Source organism: Triturus cristatus, chromosome 3_2 (assembly GCF_964204655.1).
Source record: "Triturus cristatus chromosome 3_2, aTriCri1.1, whole genome shotgun sequence".
Lineage (NCBI taxonomy): Eukaryota > Metazoa > Chordata > Amphibia > Caudata > Salamandridae > Triturus > Triturus cristatus.
Genome location: NC_140584.1, coordinates 155,337,734 through 155,356,814, shown reverse-complemented (window position 1 = coordinate 155,356,814; position 19,081 = coordinate 155,337,734). Strand labels below are relative to the sequence as shown.

Sequence of the window (19,081 nt, the reverse complement as noted above, 5' to 3'; positions counted from 1 at the left end):
AGATTGATATGTAAGGACTGTTGTTGGCTGTCCCATTTGCCATTGACCATTAAACCCTGCAGATGTGCTACCCAGCCTTCGAGGGAGGTGACTGTCGTAATTACATATTGCGGAGAGTCGGTCAAGAAGGAACGGCCTCTGACTACATTTGGAAAGTGCGTCCACCATTTAAGTGCATCTTTCCAATGTGTTGTTATCCGAATGATATCCTCGAAGGACCCTGAGGTCTGTAACCATTGACTCTCTAGTTCTTCCTGTAGGTGCCTCAAGCGCAAGCGACAGTTGGGAATTAGGGGAATGCAGGAAGAAAGCGATCCCAGTAGCGATTTGTACTTTCATACTACAATTGAGTTTTTCATGAAGATTAGAGCTGCCAGCCAGCGTATCATTTCTTGCCTTTCCTGTGAGGTGAAAGCATTTGCCTGTAGGGTGTCTTTAGTTGCTTGTACAACGTTCTGACCTTTGAGGTAATTATTTGAGACTTTTGAACGCTGATGTGCAGCCCTAGAGCCCGGAAAAGAAATATGCACTCATGTGTATGTCTGCTTGCCTCTGAAGAGGACTTCGCTTTTATAAGGTCATCGTCCAGGTAAGGGAAAATATGAATCGCTGCTTGTTGTAGATAAGCCGCCACTCGTGCTAATACTATGTTGAACACTCGAGGTTCCGAAAGAAGGCCGAAGGGCAGAACCCATAACTGATAACCTGTGCCGGCCACTCTGAAGCATAAAAATCTCCTGTGTTTGGGGTGAATAGGAATGTGGAAATAGGAGTCTTGAAGATCCAAGTCATGTGAGCTCCTTGATTCAGGAGTAGTAGAACCTTCTGAAGAGACAACATACAAAATGTTTGTTATTTTAGGTATTTGTTGAGGTGACAAAGGTCCAAGATCGGGTGCCATTCCCCTGATATCTTTCTTATGAGGAAACATATTGAATAAAATTCTGTCCCTCGTTGTGCACTTGGTATCTTTTCGATCGCTCCCATGATGTTGATCTGAGACAGTAGCTTAGTTAGATGGGAAGGCGAAGGGCCTTGAGGTGGACAATTTGGAGGAATCTGTAGAAATGCCAATGTGTGACCATTGGAAACTATATCTAGACCATTTGGGGAGGAAACAAAACATTTTCCCACCAACTTCTACGGAAGGAGTGTGATTTGTGGCCGACCCCAGGGGTTCGTCATTGCCTCTTGGAAGTGTCTCTGCCTCTGAAGGATGTTATTTTCTCTATAATGCTTGTAGGAGGCGAAAGGTGGCTTTCTGTATGATTGCTGATGCTGTTGTGCCGGTAAGTATTGGGATTGTCCTGGATATGCTTGAAATTGCCTGTACTGGTTGTAACCTCCCCGAAAGGAAGACAAGCTCGGTCTCGAGCTCTTCAAAAGGGCTGTCTTTTAAATTGCAGGGTGCCTAGCGTCTTCGCTGTGTCCGTATCCTTTTTTATTGCTTTCAGAGCCTCATCAATGTGTTGACGAAACAGGGATTCACCATCGTAAGGCATATCGATGACCTTAGTTTGCACCTTCTACCAAAAAGAAGTCGCTCTAAATCATTCCTGCTGTCTTAGTACTGCGTCCAAGCACACTGACAGAAACCTGCCGACGATACGTCCACAGTAAAATCAATTATTTCCGCTGAGATCCTTCCTTCTTCCTGAAGGATATTCCTTGCTTCTGCTTTAGACTCCTCAAGCAACAGATCAATAAACCGCAAAATTTCCAACCACATTTGGTGGTCATATCTACCTACTATTGTGAGTGAGTTCGCTGGCCTAACTGTGGTCGCTGCCATAGTGGAGAATTTCTTGCCAATAGTGTCAAGACGTCTCCCGTCCCTGTCAGGAGGGGCAGACATGGGTGAAGCAGGATTCCTGGCATGGCGTTGGGCCACCTGGGAAATCACCAAATCCGTCTTTGGCTGGACTATGAGGCAGGCATGAGAGTTACCAGGTGCCTTGTATTTCTTTTCTAGCTTAGGTAAAACTGCTAGAATGGAAGCCAGTGTTTGCATCATCTTTAGGTCTTCCTCCCATATGAAATCCACTATGGGGATTAAACAAACCTGTCTCTTAGCTTGTTCCTTAAAACCGGATAGTAAACAATCAGACTGTTTGGTGGCCATGGGGAGCTGAAATCTCCTTGCCGCCCTTTCCATTAGAGAATGATAACCTCCTATGTCTTCCGGTGGTGTGCCCACTGGTGGCGGGTTTGACGGAGATGGTGTCTGTATCTGGTAATCGTCCCATTCGTTGGGAAGGGACACGTCTTCCAGTTCCCCTTCCTGTCTTTCTTTGTCAGGAGTGTGATGCTCCTCTACCGGAGGTTGCGGGGTAGTAGGTGGTGGAGATGTAGGGTTTGACTCTGTGATCAAAGATGACTTAGCAATCGGAGTTTCAGGGATTGAAGTCACTGGTTCTGATGGTGGAAATCTGCGGTAGTAACCTTCCACCATATGTTGCACATTGGACACTAGAGAAACAGGCATCTGAATATTCTGTTCCGTCTGTCTATTTTGTTGGTTAGGGTCATGAGAATAGTAATAATATTCATCCTCATCCTCTCAACATTTTATCCGAAGGTCCGAAGGACTGTGTGCGACACCAAACATGCCCTCTTCATCAGAGTCCCCATCCTCTTCAACCTTATATTCAAAAAGTTCTTCTGGAGGACTAAGGGGAACCTTATTAGGAGAGGTATGGATAGGCAAAACTATTTCCTGTGAGGACCTACGTTCAGGCTGGGAAACTGCAGATGAAATAACAGTGCAGCATCTCTCTATTTGACTGCTTGTACATTTTTTGACGTCAACTCAGATCCATTTCCCTGTGCCGTAGGCAAAGTTGATGACAAAGGAATCGTAGACAGAGTACCCGATGACGGAACAGTCGTTGCCAAAAGAACCGTAGACGAGGTTGTCATTGTCGGAGCCTTCGCTGATGACCCTTCCATAGATGTCTTTGATGTCACTGACGTTCGTCGATGTAAACCTGTGATAGTAGGTTTCGGGTCCGTCGACGGAGCCATCGTCAACGAAGTTGCATCGACGAGAGATTCTTGGCTTCATAGCTGGGGCCTGTTAGAAATGGGGGTCTCTGGTTGGCAGTGGATGGCCACTGTCCAAGCAGGGACCCTTCTTTCTAAGTCAGAGTGAAGGGCTGTACCCCCTTGACAACCCCTGCTCCACCCTGTGGTAACGTAGCACGAGCAGTTAGGCTAATCACAGAGGCAGTGTGTAAAGCGTTGCTGATCATACACAGTAAATACAGTGAGGAACACTACAAAAGGACACAACACAGGTAGTTATCAAAGAAAATAATTATACTTATAGAGACTTATCACAAGACCAAATAACGAGGAAATCACAATACTGTACAAAAATAGTTCTCTATGGATGCTGTAAAAATAGTTCCAATGGATAAGGTAAAGATCACTTCAGGACAGTGGTCTCTGCGACCCCTCTTACTCACAGTTCTGAGATGTTGGCAAATAATCCACAAGAAATGTCGCTCCGGCAGGTTAGCGATGTATTTCCTCACGCTCTGGTCACGGCCGCTCGCTAACGGGGGTTAGTGACGATTTTCCGGATGCTCAGCAGCTGTAGTGATGATTTTCGGGCAGCAAACGTGCGGGGCGATGATCAAGCCAGCGGGCCCTCAGCGGCAGCGATGTGACGATTTTCCGGACGCTCAGCAGCTGTAGCGATGATTTTCGGGCCGCAAACGTGCGGGGCGATGATCAAGCCAGTGGGCCCTCAGCGACAGCGATGCGACAATTTTCTTTACGCTCAGCAGCTGTAGCGATGATTTTCTGGCCGCAAACGTGCGGGGCGATGATCAGGCCAGCGAGCCTTCAGCAGCAGCGATGCGATGATTTTCTTTACGCTCTGTAGGTGTAGCGATGATTTTCTTCACGCTCCTCGGCTGCGGCGGCTCGCAAACAGGCCTTAGCGACGACAATTAAGTCTACTGGTCCTGAGACTTCAGTCAGGAGGCCAGTTTTCTCTCTAGCCCTTGGGTGATTGCAGGGTCAAGATTAAAAAGTTCTCTTACAGCTCCTTTTCCCTCCTTTTTCCAGTCCAATGAAAACTACTGCGGGCCAATCCAGGGAACAGCACACAACACCAGGACAGTCCTCTCCTGCAGCTTCCTTCAGTTCCAAGGACAGAGGTTGGTCTTGAAATCCAGGGGCAATACAAATTGTAGGGGTTTCAGCACAGATATTTATACCCCAAAAGTCTTTGTTCTAAAGAGTCACAAGTCACTGAACACAGCCAGAACCAGTTCTGCTCAGTCCTGGAGCACTTTGTTTACCAGGCTGCTTCTTTCCTTTCAGGGTGCAGGGCAGAGACATCAGACGGTCCACAGGAGGTGGAGCCAGCATTGTGGAGGGAAGGCACAGCCTATTCAGGTCCCAGGTGCAACTCCTCCCACCCATCTAGATGCAGATTTCTCCATTCACCACTGGGACACCTCACCCGGTCTCCTGGAATTCCCCAGCCCTGTCACTCCAAACCCAGACAGCCAATACACATAACAGCAGAGCACACTGGAAGGTTTAGGCAAGAAAATAGCTACTATCTAAAAGTGGTATTTTCAAACACAGAATATAAAAATAACCTTCACTAAAAGATGTATTTTAATATTCTGAGCTCAGGCAGACTAAATTAGTTTTTCTACCATGTTCCTGGGGTCAGTTAGGACTATAGAGTGTAATAGTCAAACTGCCCATTCTGGCCTATGGAGAACAGGTAGTGAAAAACGAAATTGGGTGTAATTCACTACCAGGACATGCTACACACATCAGAGCATGTCCTACCTTACACATACAATGCACCCTACCATAGGGGTGGCTTACATGGTGCCAAGGGAAGGTTCAGGGGCTGGGAAGTGGGTGCACTTCACAGCCAAGATTGCAGTTCTAGACTGCACACAGACACTGCAGTGGCAGGTCTGAGATACACTTTACAAGCTGCTTCTGTGGGTGGCGCAAACCAGCGCTGCAGGCCCACCAGCAGCATTTGGTTTACCAGACCTGGGCACACACGGGCCACGCTACTAGGGACTAACAGGTAAACCAAATAAGCCAATCATGGATATACCAATTCACACATCATATTTACAAAGGGAGAGCATATGCACTTTAGCACTGATCAGCAGTGGTAAAGTGCCCACAGTCATAAAATCAACACAAACAGGTCAGAAAAAATACAGGAGGAAGGCAAAAAGTTTAGGGATGACCCTGCAAAAAGGGCCATTTCCAACAGGGCCTTTGCAACACACCTCCAGAGTCTGTATGAGTCCAGGTCAGGGATGGAATGGGGACAGTGCCATGAGTTTCACACAAACCTTGACCCGTACCTTTTAGGCTGAAAATAGAGAGATGTTGCACTGCAGCATAGAAGACGGGGCGCTTAGGGAGGCGATCGGAGAGCTTAAGAGCAGGACCGCCTCAGGCCCAAACAGGTTTCCCTGAGAGTTCTACAAGAGCCTGGCGAGTAAGTTGGCCAGCCCCACATTAGAAAAATATTTTATGAGGCAACGTAGGAGGGATCCGTCCCATAGGTCCTCCATACCGCAACAATTGTGCTGATCCACAAGCAGGGCAAGCTAGTGGACAAGTGTGCCTCTTGTAGGCCTACCACTCTACTGAACCTGGAAGATAAGATTCTGGCCAAGGTGTTGGTGAACCAATTGCTTCAAGACATTCATAAACTAATACACCTGGACCAGTAGGCTTTTATGCCTGGTAGATTCATGAGGCACAACCTCTGCCGGTTGTTTGGGTGTATGTCACAGTGAGGGTCCTGGGGTATCCAATAGTCCTGCTAGTACTTGATGCCAAGAAGGTTTTCGACTTGATAGAATGGGGATACCTACTGATGGTGTTGTGGAAGACGGGGGTTGGGCCAGAAATCCTGGCCTGGGTCCAGCTCCTATACAACAAACCGAGGGCACGAGGTTGAACAAATGGGATACTATCCCGAGAGTTTGCCCTTGGCAGAGGGACTAGGCAAGGATTACCCCTCTCGCTGCTGCTGTTTGCGCTGGAGGTGGAGTCCCTGGCCGCCTGGGTGGAGTCCCTGGCCGCCTGGGTGAGGTTAGACGCTCAAAGTCTTAGTTGGACCCTCGGTGTGGGAAGATGTGATCTCCTTTCACATGGATGACATCATGCTCTACCTTGCCGACTTGGCTCAGTCCATTCCCCAATATCTTAGACATCTTGAATATATTTGGGAAGTTCTCGGGGTGCGCATAAATTGGACCAAGTTGGTAGCATTCCCACTTGCTCCATGGAAGCCTCTGCTGGGCTGAAAATGCCCTCTACGCTGGTCACCTAAGGGGTTTTGATACTTGGGGCATTTATGTAACGGTGGACCAGGCAGGATTTTACCAACACAATTTGGGGAGAGTCTTTCAGGACTATAAGGCAGATATGGGACACTGGCGGAATCTTCAGCTTTCTCTGATGGGCAGAGTTGCCCTGTACAAAATGATCACCCTATCCAAACTCCTGTATATGCTCAAGAACACAGCATACACAAGGAGATGATGGACCGAGTGCTGAAACTTTTGAGTCCCACACCCCCAGTCACACATTTGGGTTGAATCTATCATTTTTCTTTAGCTCACTTCGTTACCCCACTTCAGACCCAGCCATATGCAAATCAGTCTTGACCCTGTTCCTCATGGGAACATTCCAGCCCGAACTGCCAAGCTAGGTGCTTTACTATCAAAGAAGTAAAATGCTTTAATGCACACTAAATGGAATACTACACAAATAATATACGCAAGATACAATTTAGTGACCTGGGTGCTAAGGTCAGGCTGCGCCTATATCTGCTAATCCTCTCAGATTCTCCCATTTTATCTGGTCTACGCTGTTCTCTCACAAGATTAAAGCAGTAGAATGATTATGACTGAGATGCAGGTCGCCCCATTTATCATAGGTTGTGGTCTCACAGTTCAATTGATTAGTTCTTTCTTAGATGTGTTATTCAGTACTTACCCATTGGTTGATCAGGTTTTTTGCACAGCTGCCCACTTTCATCTCCATGCACTTGCTTCTTTGTGCTTCTGGAAGGTAAAAAATAGGAACCAGCAGCTCCATCAGGTTCTCCCTGTTGACTGGCGGCACCCGTTCAGAAGACATGCACTTGTTGATGCACTACTCCGATGAATGTAGACGGTGGTCTCATAGACAGGGACAGCTTTCCCTGCAGAACACTAGTTCACAAACTGAAGAGGTAGGCAGTTGTTTGGATCGGTGTAGCCCTATACAGGCCAATCTCATCCTGGTAGTGTGGACACGTGCTGGCCAATATCCGACTAGAGGTGCAATCATGCGGAGGTCGATCTATAGCTTGTGGTGCAGCCATGCACAGGCCGATGATCTCTGAGAAACAAGGCCACGCACCGGCCTAAATTTTCAATGTAATGTGACTTAGATTAAACTGCATTTCTTCTGGGCACTGTAGTAAAGCCCCAAACTTGGCTTCAGTTATCTTTAAGTACTCAACAATGATTATCATAGTTCCCACCAGCAACTACATTTGAGAGACTTTAACTCCAACACTGGGGTACACAGCTCAGTCTTCGTAGTTGCTTTCTTCTAGAACCCCCACCAGCTCCGGAGCCATGCTACATCTTACTCCTCCGGCAGTGCTGTCAGGCTCTGTTCCTCTATCAGCAGGCAGGTTGGCTTCTAGGCGATTCATTAGAAAAATGTAGCTCTTCCAAGAAAGGGTAGGCTCAGGCGATGTCCCCCAATCTCTGAGAAGCTGATTGTCAGGTAGACAGCAGCTATTGTTGCCCAGTAGTACTCTGAGTTTTCTGTGGAGCCCTCTCTTCCTTACTTGTTGAGAACTTAGAACTGGATTTTCAATTGGGCTCCCGCATTTGTATAGTAACAGCAGAGAGGAGATGTGTACCAACAGTCTGCACTTTCAGAACCGGTTTGGGGTGTTTCTCATTTCGACTGTCCTCTCCATGACACCATCCAGATTCAGCCTTGGCCTGGCGTGATGTTTCTCATAACACTGGTGTCTCCAGCCTGGAGCACCCACAACAGAGGCATGGTGCATGAGCTTTTTGCACCTCGCTACCATCAGCCAAACTGAAAGAGTGATCAGGGAAAAACAGAAGGTTGGGCCTCACCTAAAGGGTCCCCTTCATGCTGTACAACAGGACCTTGCAGTCCCACCTTTCACTCCTACCATTCACTAAATGGTAGTATTTCAAGAACAGCAATCACCAGCCCTTCACGCTGCAAAATTTCTAAGAAACCTGGTCTCCTTTTCTCTAACATGAGAGTCTAGGCCACCTCCCTCTATCTTCATGAATGTCAGCAACACACTCTACTGTCTTAGAAAAACACCTAGTCTCTATCTTGTGCAAAAGGTCAGGCCAGGGATATTCAAAATGGATTTCAGAGGCCTCCTATACTCTGGTTCAGTCTCACACACACACCACGCAGATTACATACATAAAGACACATCCTACACAAGGGATGTTCGTAACAGGAGTTGGGTAAGCACATGGAAGTGGAACTTTACAGAAGAGGGCCTCCACTTCAGTGACACAGGTAAATTAGTCTGTCCCCAAATATGGAATCACTAAACAGTTAAGTGCTGTATGCTTAGAAATGCATTGATAAATGAATGAGTTCACTCTACAGTGGTGATGCAATTGAAAATAAAATGGAAAACACAATATGGAGAGAATTTATAAGAAATGTATTAAAAGTTATTTAATATGTACTGAAGAACTACTTACATTCAGTGGATACATTCAAATTCCAGGAAAACCTTTGAGTTAAGAGGTATTGTTGTTCATGTGGATGTTCAGCTACAATTTTACAGAACTGCAATACGTACCTTTGAGAGCCGGAAGTCAACCAGGATCTTCTGATCCATCTCAACCAGGTTCACTTTGAAAATTAGTTTGTTGTTTCGCCGGTCAGTAGTGGATACAGTCACCTTATAAGAACACAGGCAGACAAGTTAGCAGCTTAATGATAAACTGGTAATGCAATTTTAACAGGGCTTTGAACCAAGCAATTAAATAGAAAGAGCTTCATGGGAGCACATGTACCTTTGAGGAATCTGCCAATCAACATTTTTGGGTTAGTATCCCTCATAAAACTGCCCGAGATCAGGAGAAGAAATAAATAACATATCCCACTAGTCCACACTGTCCTAAAGGCCTGTCCAGCTAAATATTAACCCTCAAACAAAAAGATAAAGATCAATTCAAATGAAGTGGCTAGCAAAAATCAGCCAGGATCTGAAAACTCAACCCATTTAAGCCCAGGCAAACCAATATGCATTTTTCATCTGATCAGGAGCAAGGAACACCCAAATAAAATGTGATGAAAATTGCCAAAAAGGAGTACTCCTGGGATTGTGGGCTAGTGTGTTCGTATTCAATTTACAGCAAAGCATTTTACGCTTGTTCTGAAAGATCACATACATTGGAAGCAGAGTTTGGGACAGAAAAAATGAATTACTTACCTGTGGTAACAATCTTTCTAGTGGATACGCTATCTAACTTCAGATTCCACCCCTTGTGATAGTTTACCAGCTGTCAGACTGGATCCGAAAACTTCAAAGTAGAACTCTGCGCGTCCATAGGTGGTATTGTGCAGCTCCAGCTCATGTCATTCGGCCCCATACTGCACACGTTGAACTGCACATAAGCACCACCCATGTGCGCTGAAGTCAGTTCCTCTCTTAGGTTGTAAGCGCCCTCAGATACAGAGACTATCAGCAGACTGGCATGACCAGTGTGTACATCTCTAGATGGGACCTTGTTAGATGGAAAAAGTGAGAACTAAATTCAAGTACCACTGCGGCATCACAAAAGGCTTTAATGGAAATAAACATTGCAACCCTCTCCAAAAAAAAACTTGATAATAGATGATTTAAAGAAAGATGGTTGATCCAGGAACTGCAGAAAAGCTAAAAGAGTCGACAAGTAGACTCTAACAGTGACTTAAGTAACTTCTTGCTGGGCCAAGGACAAAATGAACAACATACAATTTAGACAACTTGGCTTGAAGAGGGTCGATCTGTCAGGAGCTGCACCAAGTCACAACCTTAACCCAATAACTGGTGTACACTAATTTTCTAGTGTGCTGCCTGGCTGCCAAGATGATGATGACAAGCTAAGGACAAAGGTCAAAGGAGGTCAAATGCCACAGGTCAAACTCCAAGCATGGAGATGCAGACTAATCCGGGGCAGTACCATGGCCTGTTGCTGTGACAGAAGATGTTTCAAAGTTGCAGCTTGATCAGAGGACAGATGCTCATGCCCAGCAGTTACGGGTACCACACTTTCCTGGGACAATTCAGCACCACTGGGATGACTTGGGCCTGGTCATTCCAGATCTTCAGAACTCTGGGTTGGAGAGGCAGAGGCAGGAAGGCATAAACAAGCCCCGAGCACCAATCGAAACAAAAGGTGTCTCTGAGAGAAAGTTAAAAGCTGCTTTAGAAACTCCAAAGCACAACATTTCTGACATTGCGCTTTCTCTGCAGTGTGAAAAAGATCAAGCCATGGTTTTCCAATTGATGGCAGACACCCTGCACCTGCCGTTTGTGTTCTGCTAAACATCAGCAGCTGAGTTTGTACAGATCCCGCCAGGAGGTTCGCCATCAGAGAAATTCCCTGGCTGTCCAGTCTCTTTCAGCGGCGTAATACAATCGCCAACCCCTTTAGGATCCTTAGATTTTGTCTGTCAAACCCTCAGTTCAACCCTGGGTAGCTGTGGTATTGAGAAGAAAGGCTTCCAGAGTGGAATAAGTGTTAGGCATTTAAGCAGCACCAACACAATTGAAAAAGAAATTGACACAACACTCAAGAAATTCAACAACAATTTAAAAAAACACTGTATTTTTGTAAATTTAAGACACTAGAATGAAAAAAATATGGTTTATGGAGATATTGATTTTATAAGCAATAATAAATCGAATCAATTTCACTCAACCGCGAACAAGCCTAGGCAAAGTCAACAAACTGGGCACTTAGAAACTTTTTCATGTAAAACGTAGAAAGTGTCAGTGTGGTCTGTTGGAAGTACCTGGAGCGACCAACTCAGGCAGGGAGCTAGTCAGGGGACCAGCAAAGTCCTCTAGAACAGTTACCCTCACAGAAGAAGCAGTCAATCAGCACCTCCAGGCACGTTATCCACGTTGCAATGGATTTGTATGGAGTGGTCTTGATGCAAGGGCTGAAGGATGCTGAAGATGCTGCAAGGATGCTGTGGATGTGGCACGTTTGACGGGGGTCTCCCCGCAAGGATTCCTCGGTCCCCAAAGATGGTGAGGGATTCCTGGTTGCAGGGTCGAGGTCGGTGTCTCCCACAGCACTCCAAGGTTCAGCGAACTCAGGTGCAACTCTGTGCATCGGATCTTGGTCCTTGGTGCTGCACCACCGCAGTGGTAGCGGCTTGAAGACTTTGGCCTACCAACAGGCTTCTTCAGGTGTTGTGTCCCTGTGCGGCTTACAGGAGGCCAGTCAGCAGGCCTTTTGCGTTCTCGCAGCTTGACTGGGATCTAGAGACATCTTCTCAAGCAGGTCATGGCAGGCACAGTTCCTCTCTTTGCTAGCCGGCAAGTGCAGTCAGTACAGCTTCTCTTCGCTGGTCCCTAAGTGCAGCAGGGCAGTCCTGCTTTGGTCATCTTCCAAGTCATTGAGATCAGGGGTCAGAGTGCCTGCGATGCCCTTCTTATGCTCGGAAAGTGCCCTCAGGGCCGTACGCGATTTGTAGCCAATGGGCCACCAGGTTCCCTACAACCTGTTGACCACTTCCTGTAGAGTGTGGCATCAGACTATCCCATGGTGCACCCTTCTGCACAAGAAGGTGAGACCCCTCTCTCGATGCTAAAACCTCCCAGTCCACCCCTGGGTTGTGGCTACCTCGGGCTACACGCCCTTGGGTTAACCCGTCTGGCAACTCATTTCCCCCTCTCTGCTTCCTGTGCCAGCGTATCTACCTCAACAATTGGGCAGCCCTCCCCTTTATGCATCTCCCCTTTAAAGAAGGCTTCACCTTTAAAGCACGCCTTTTAAGGCTAACACCCAAGTGGATTCCTGCAGGAGTGAGATGACACTTCCCTAGCCTGCAATGCCTATTGTTCTTACAGACTGTCGTTGGCACTTCTCTGCAGGAAGGAAGATGGCAGTCTCGTGGAGCAGGCTCCATGTGTGCTAGTAAAGGCACAGGAGATGTAAAGGGAACAGAGTGCCATCTTTGCTAAAGCTGCATACTGCAACAAGTTACATTCATTTCGACTTGAGATACAATGTAACGAGTTGTTTGATACTTTGGAGTGCCCACTTTGGACGCACCGATCCAGAGTTAGCACAGCTGAGGGGTTAGCGGGTAACGTGGCACTTGGCAATTGGGCACCCAAAGCATTCTCAAAGCAAAAATGGTTGTTTTGCGTATTTTACTGTCAGGGCATGTAAAGTACAGGTCCTGCCTGTGTTGCATCCTGCATTTAGGGCTCTGTAGGTCTGCCAGAGGGGTAACTTATATTTCCAGGAGAATTGGTGACTTTGCGATTGCTTTCAATGGAAAAGTCGAGCTAGCAGTGCAGGACTGCCCTATCAGTCTGGAGTGGCGGACTGGAGGGACTCGTTTTACTTGGGGTCCCCCAGAGTGGCACATGTGCTGCAGTCCTGTGGTACCCCTCTAACTTACATGAACTGGGTACCAGAGTACCATATACAAGGGACTTACAGGTAAGTTAGCCATTTCCAATCAGGTACAGGCATTTCGACATACACTTTGGGGTCAGGGCATTGGCACAGAGGTCTGGTTAGCAGGATTCAGTGCACTCTCAGAGTCTAAAAAACCAGCATCGTCAGTCGAAAAACTTGGGGGTGACCATGCAAAAAAAGATATTTTCTTACAATACCAATTTAAAATGTATAACTTTAGTTTAGGACTAGTTAAATCCATGGTTCAAGAACTCAAATTATTGGCAATTTAAAATATAGTCTCATAGTAAAGTCTGATTTTAAATTACTATTTTGAAAATGGCACCAAAGTAGATATTTTCCTCCACAAAGCCTCTAGTGGCCTTTCCAGAGATAATTCCCCAACTGTCACCTGGCAACCTGCTGGGAGGTGTGAATTGATATCAGGAAAGGGAACAAAATGGCTTTGGGTGGGAGGAGATGTGACCACTTCCTGACAGAGTGGCCTGGTGGATGTGTCCACTAAGGGGCAGCCCCGGTCACAGGTAGATGTAACTCACACCTAGGCTTGCCCCTGCCGTTGTCTATGTAGCCAGAGTGGCTTCAATACCAGTGGAAGGAAAACCTGTCACCGAACTGGTTTTGTAGGAGGAGGTCCTCATTTCCCTCGACACACCTCAGGATGTGCCAATAGCTCTGACCCAGGAAAGAACATTTTTCACATCTTGGATTTGGGCAGAGAGGTGCCCTGTGGGATTGTTTAGTGCCGATCCCCCAGGAAGTGATGTATGAGTCTGGAGGGTTAACCATGGAAATGTTACTCCTATTGATTAGGGAGTCACACCGACCAACAATCTCGCGCCGGGTATAAAAAATGCCACCCTTAGCTACCTTCTACAGAATACTGTTGGACTTACGGAAAACAAAAGAATGACTACACCTACTGAATCAAAGGACTGGACCTTAGAAGAACAGCACCTGTGGAGAGGTTGGACCTGCTCCCTCTTTAAACCAAGACAGAAGAGTAGAATCCAAGGGCTAGTTGGCTAGCCTGCTGCTAAGCTCCAGGAACAAAAAAAAGTTGCAAGTAGCATGCAACAAAAAAGAACTCAGAGGACGAGTTCCAACTGGATTTGCCATGGACTCTGATCGTGGCTTCTGGGAGATTGATTCCAAACTCACAAAGTGGAGCTCAAACGTTCCTGGAGTGCACTCTCCTCCCCCCTCAAGATTGCAAAAGTGTGCTTTTTCATAAAAGGACCAGAGCCTACCATGGGAGCACTGCCGAACCGCATCCACAGTCTTCCCACCGCCAGTCTGATTCAAGTTGCTGGATTGCCCCACTAAAAGCTGCGTGACTTCTAGAAAAGCTTCTATGTCAAACGTGGAGGATTTCACTGGAACCAGCCCTGCGCATCAACTCGCCACTGTTGAGCCCTCCGTCAGATTCAGCCAGCAGCACAACAAAATGTGTCAAAAGGTATACTTTTCACCGTAGCCTACCCGCGCTACATAACGATCGACCTTAATTTTTTACTTTGACCTGGTGTAACGTGACCAGACACCTATGGTTGCATTGTGCTTTATGGTGCTAGAAAAACTCAAAAGCTCTAAAAATCATATCTATGGTTTCTCTGATCCGATTTTTCTTGTTTTGGTTTTCACGTCTATTTTATCAGTAAAACGTATATCATTTTTATCAATTGGAGTTGGTGTTTTTGACTTATTAACTGTTTTGGTACAATGGTTTCCTTTGAGTTAAGCCAGACTGATCTGTGCCACAGTACTGAGTGATGGTTTAAATTAAAGTGGCACAACTGACCGGATACAGAATAGTGACCTTATTACTTGGAGGGGTCCCAGAACCACCACTACTAATAATCCACTTTCTCACAACAATCCACAAAATTTCTTAAACTGGCGATAATGACTACATTGCGTCTGTCTGGCTTGGCAGTTTGGGCTGGACTGTTCCCAGGAGGCACAGGGTCAGACTGATTTGCATATGGCCATGTCTGAACTGGGTAGTGGAGTGGGCTAAAGAATGATGATGGATTAAACCCAGATCAGTTGACTGGGGGTGTGTGTTTGATTTGCTCAAACGCTCCATCCATCATCCCCTTTGGTATCACGTTGAGTCTGTAGGCACAGGGATTTTTCTGTTTGCTTAGTTTCTTTAAATCCGTCAAAGGTGGAATCAGCCTTAGCCCCGAAGAGGTGTGAACCATCAAAAGGGAGGTCCATAAGAGTTGTCTGGACATTTTGAGAAGGTCCTGAACATCTCAGCCATGTGTGCAAACATAGAGAAATAGACGTCGGTTTATAGAGAACTGGGCTTTTGTTGCAGTTACCCCCCCACACACACTTTTTGCCCACTTTTTAGTTACTAGATGCTGATTTTTGACTCTGACAGGGCACTGGGGCCTGCTAACCAGACCTCAGTCACTGTACTCCTCCCGTAAAACAAGGTGCTCTCTAATTGTGCTACAATTGGCAAAGGTCAATATCGCCCCGTAGGTCCCTAGTAAATGGTACCACACATACCTAGGGCATGGGTACTAAAGAGGGTCCCTAAATGCTGCAGCATATCTTATGCCACCCTAAGGGACCCGCGAACAAATTCCACACAGACTGCCATTGCAGGCTGCATGACATGGTGCGAACCATGAATGAAAACAGGAAGTGTCGCACTCCTTTGTGTCATGCCCAAGTCACTGCATTTAATATATGTAAATCACCCCTACAGCAGGCCTTTGAGACCTAAGGCAGTGTGCATTATATTTTTTGTGATGACATTTTTGCACAAGCAGATGTGCCCCTGTGATGTCTAGTTCTATTACTAGATATTGCAAGTGAGCAGGGAAGCCATCTTAAGGTATATATTCGGCTCTGGTCAAAACAAGTTCTCTAGCTACATAATGGCTTCACTGAAACATATGGTGTTTGGTATCAAACACCTCGTAATAATAAACCCACACTTATATCAGTGATGTATTTATTAATACATGCACCCAAAGGGCACCTTAGAGGTGCCCCCTGAAAACCTACCAACTAATAGTGTGCTGACGGACTGGTCTTAGTCAGCCTGCTGCCACAGACGAGTTTCTGACCTCCAGGGATGAGGGTCTTTGCTCTCAGGAGGCCAGGAACAAAAGCCTGCTCGAGAAGAGGGCGTGTACACTCACTCCCACAGGATAAGCATTCCAAGGCAGGGAGCTTTGAAGATTCCTTCACTTCGGGTATGCAAATCTGGCTTCCCTCACAAGAGAGGTTGCCGACCCCCCTGCCTTGAGCTATCTGGCGCCAGGACAGATGGCAAAATTAGATATGCAGGAGGCATGTTGCACAGCTAGGCTGGGCACACCTCTAGGATGACCAAGCCTGATGTGAACATGACTTTAGAAATTTCACCATATTGTGTGTGGTGGAATTAGGAATTCTGGGACGGGGTGATGCTGACTCTTCAAAGGAAGTGATCATCTTTGGGGTGTGGTGACCCCAGGGGTAAGTAGCCCATTGGCTACTATTCCTCACTTCCCTTAGTATTCAGGGAACCCCCTGATACCAAAATTTTCGATTTTCGACAGACCAAAAGAAGTGTGGAAAGAAGAAGACTGCTGACCCAAGAACACGACCAACTTGGCACCAACCCCGCCGGCCTGCCTGCTGCACCTGACCCTTATGGAGCAATTGTTTCATCCTGCTGCTGTGCAGGCCTCAAGAAACTCGGAGGGCTGCCAGTGCTTCGCAAATTTCCAAAGAAACTCCTTTGGCCGCAGGCACCAAAGAAGCAAGGTCCAGTACACCGACCTGCTGCCTATGGGGACTACCGACCCAGCAGCCACCCAGGAAGAGGTAGCAGTGCTCCTACAGATCAGATCCATCCTCCCTCCAAATGTGGGGTCACCAGGACTGACTGGAGCCGCACAACACCAACACCTGGTGTAATGGACCCCTTGCAGCAGCAAAGGTTTGTTGTGTCCAGTCCAGATACCAATGCCAAGGAAGACCAACCTGCATGTCGAGGAACTTCAGGGACAGTAGGACCCACATTGCGAGTGGCCCAGTTGTCCTGTTTGGCCCTCTGCAGCCGAAACCAAGAAAAAGAGTGAGTCTATGACGGCTGCCACCCAACACCTCAAAGCACCTAGGCACCCATGGTCCAGATCCCAAGTCCAAGCGAGGTGACAGTGCCAACAGGATCCCCAGACCCATAGAAGCTAAACCTACCCTTGGGTTTTCCCAGACAGGGCTTCCAGTCGTCACCTGCAGCTTCTTTCTGCAAGCCCCTTCAAAACAAGAGTGACTCCAGCAGTAGATCTAACACCAAAAGACACCACTGCATCCGAGCCCCACGGCACGAGAATAAGTGGACCAAGGGTGTACCTGTGAGCCCAAGGATGTCAAGGGTTGAGCCCCCATGTGGGTTCCTCCGGACTGGCCCCCGAAGTCCCAGCTTGCAGTCTCTTTTTGACAGGACCATTCTCCCATTGAAGTAAATGGGACACCCAACGCCGTAACGCTCCTCTGCAAGCGGATGCCCCAGAGCCTTATGAGGTACAGGTTGGTGTGGCCTTAGACCTTTCCCCATAGTCACTTAAGTCTTGAAGAACCATCCTATGAGTCGTTAACAAGTGTCCGAACGCAATATATGTTTTTTCTCCACAGGATAACATTACCGACCCAGTAATTGCATTGTGTAGCCGTGGGTGATGAGATGGGTGCCCAAGGTGGGTGGGGGCCAGTAGAGATTTCCCTTGTCTCTTTAGGAGACTGTGAGGTGGTCCCTAGGACCCAAATGCCTGATAACACTAAGAAATACAGGCAGTGGGTGACCATCAATAGCCATAGAGTGGAGGCTCTTAGAGATACAGAAGCCAGTGTGACAGCTGTCAAGTGTCACCTGGTTTCTCAAGAGCAGGTTGTCCCCAATGCATTCTATCCAGTTGCTGCCGATGACAACACAGAGAGCCACTGCAAGGTGGCTCAGGTTTCCTTTGAGTGTGGTGAGGGGGGGGTCCTCTGGTACTCTTCAGGTAGCTGTAAGGCCCACCATGCCTGTTGATTGTTTGTTAGGGAGCGATCTGGAGAGCTCACCTTGGGCGAAGGTGGAGCGGAGTGCTCATTTGGAAATGTTGGGTCTGCCTGACTGGGCGTGTGTCACCACACGGTCCATGGCAGCCAGTAGGGGTTCTCAAGGGTACCTGGAGCCTGAGAGGGGGCCCAGGTACCTGCCTTAGAGAGAGGAGGCAGGGGGCGCGTGAAACAGGCCCCCGAAGTTCCCACGGTCCAGGAGGGAGCAGGCACTGAGGGGTATGCCCTGGAGCCTACAGGAGAACAGGTACCTGAACTGGAGGACCTGCCCGAGCTGACCCATTGTGCCTCTGTACTTCCTTTGAGATTTAGACTCTTCACAGTGCACCTCATTTTGGTGCACTATATAGAGAGCCAGCTTCCTACACTGTAGTTCTGGCAGTGTCAAAGACACTTATAAATCACTTGCTCTGCTGCAGCTTGTCCATTTCTGATCAACTCAGAAAATGGGGTTTTAGATGATCTGGTAGATGGGCAGGACTGTCTGTGCATGTCCCAGAGAGCGATTAGATAGCATCTGAGGAGACAGGTGGTGGCAAGTGATTTGAGGGCCATACTACTCCTTAAAAAAGCTTTCTTTGTATATTATCAATTTTTTCATGGGGTGGTAAGGTAGGCACTTGACGACAGATTTCAGAAGCAAGATGCCTCAATCATCAGGCTTTACGGTTTATTCCAAAATATCAGGATGGGCTCTGTGAGGGACTCATTAAAGGGGAACAAGGGCTCCGTTGTATGTGATGTGGTATGCAGGACTTCTATAAAGGATGTTGGCATTGGTTTCTGTAGCAGTGAGCTGAAGATCTAACATTTCCCCTGCTTTCTTTATCGCAGACTGGTAAGTAGTGATCACAAGAGGAGGCAAATTCATTTGAGGAATACAATGCCCAATCTAGTGATGTTTCTAAACCACTTGCATCTTTTAATCCCGCAAAATCGGGGTCCAAAGTCATTGAGCGTCCATCCCCATCATCTGTGTTGTGGCTAGGGCCCTTATGGGGATCAGAATCTCAAAAAACAAGCATTTGTAATGCAATCGGTCTCGCCTTTGGGACCTTATATGTATTTGGCTATGCCGCACATTAGCCTGGGTGCTGAAACATCTACTGTTCTTTAACATGGAGGGAAAGTAAGCACCAAACTGTGTGACACGCCAGGTATGAGAACACATGTAGAGAAATATTGCATTTCAGCGGGAAATGGTATAGTCCAAAGCTCTGTTTTTAAAACAAAACCAGGGCATTCAGTGGTCATATCACTGAAAATACAAGATTTGAAAAAAATAT

The 19,081-nt window shown here is 47.1% G+C and overlaps 1 protein-coding gene across 2 annotated transcripts in view; it reads right to left on the bottom strand.

Moving 5' to 3' along the window:
• CHEK1 (checkpoint kinase 1) overlaps nt 1-19,081 on the bottom strand; it is a 206,691-nt gene that overhangs the window by 26,691 nt on the left and 160,919 nt on the right. For both annotated transcript variants that reach the window (XM_085647395.1, XM_085647396.1), the window contains one exon: nt 8,873-8,974. In XM_085647395.1, the coding sequence (XP_085503521.1) occupies nt 8,873-8,974 (102 nt within the window). The remainder of the gene's footprint in view (nt 1-8,872; nt 8,975-19,081) is intronic.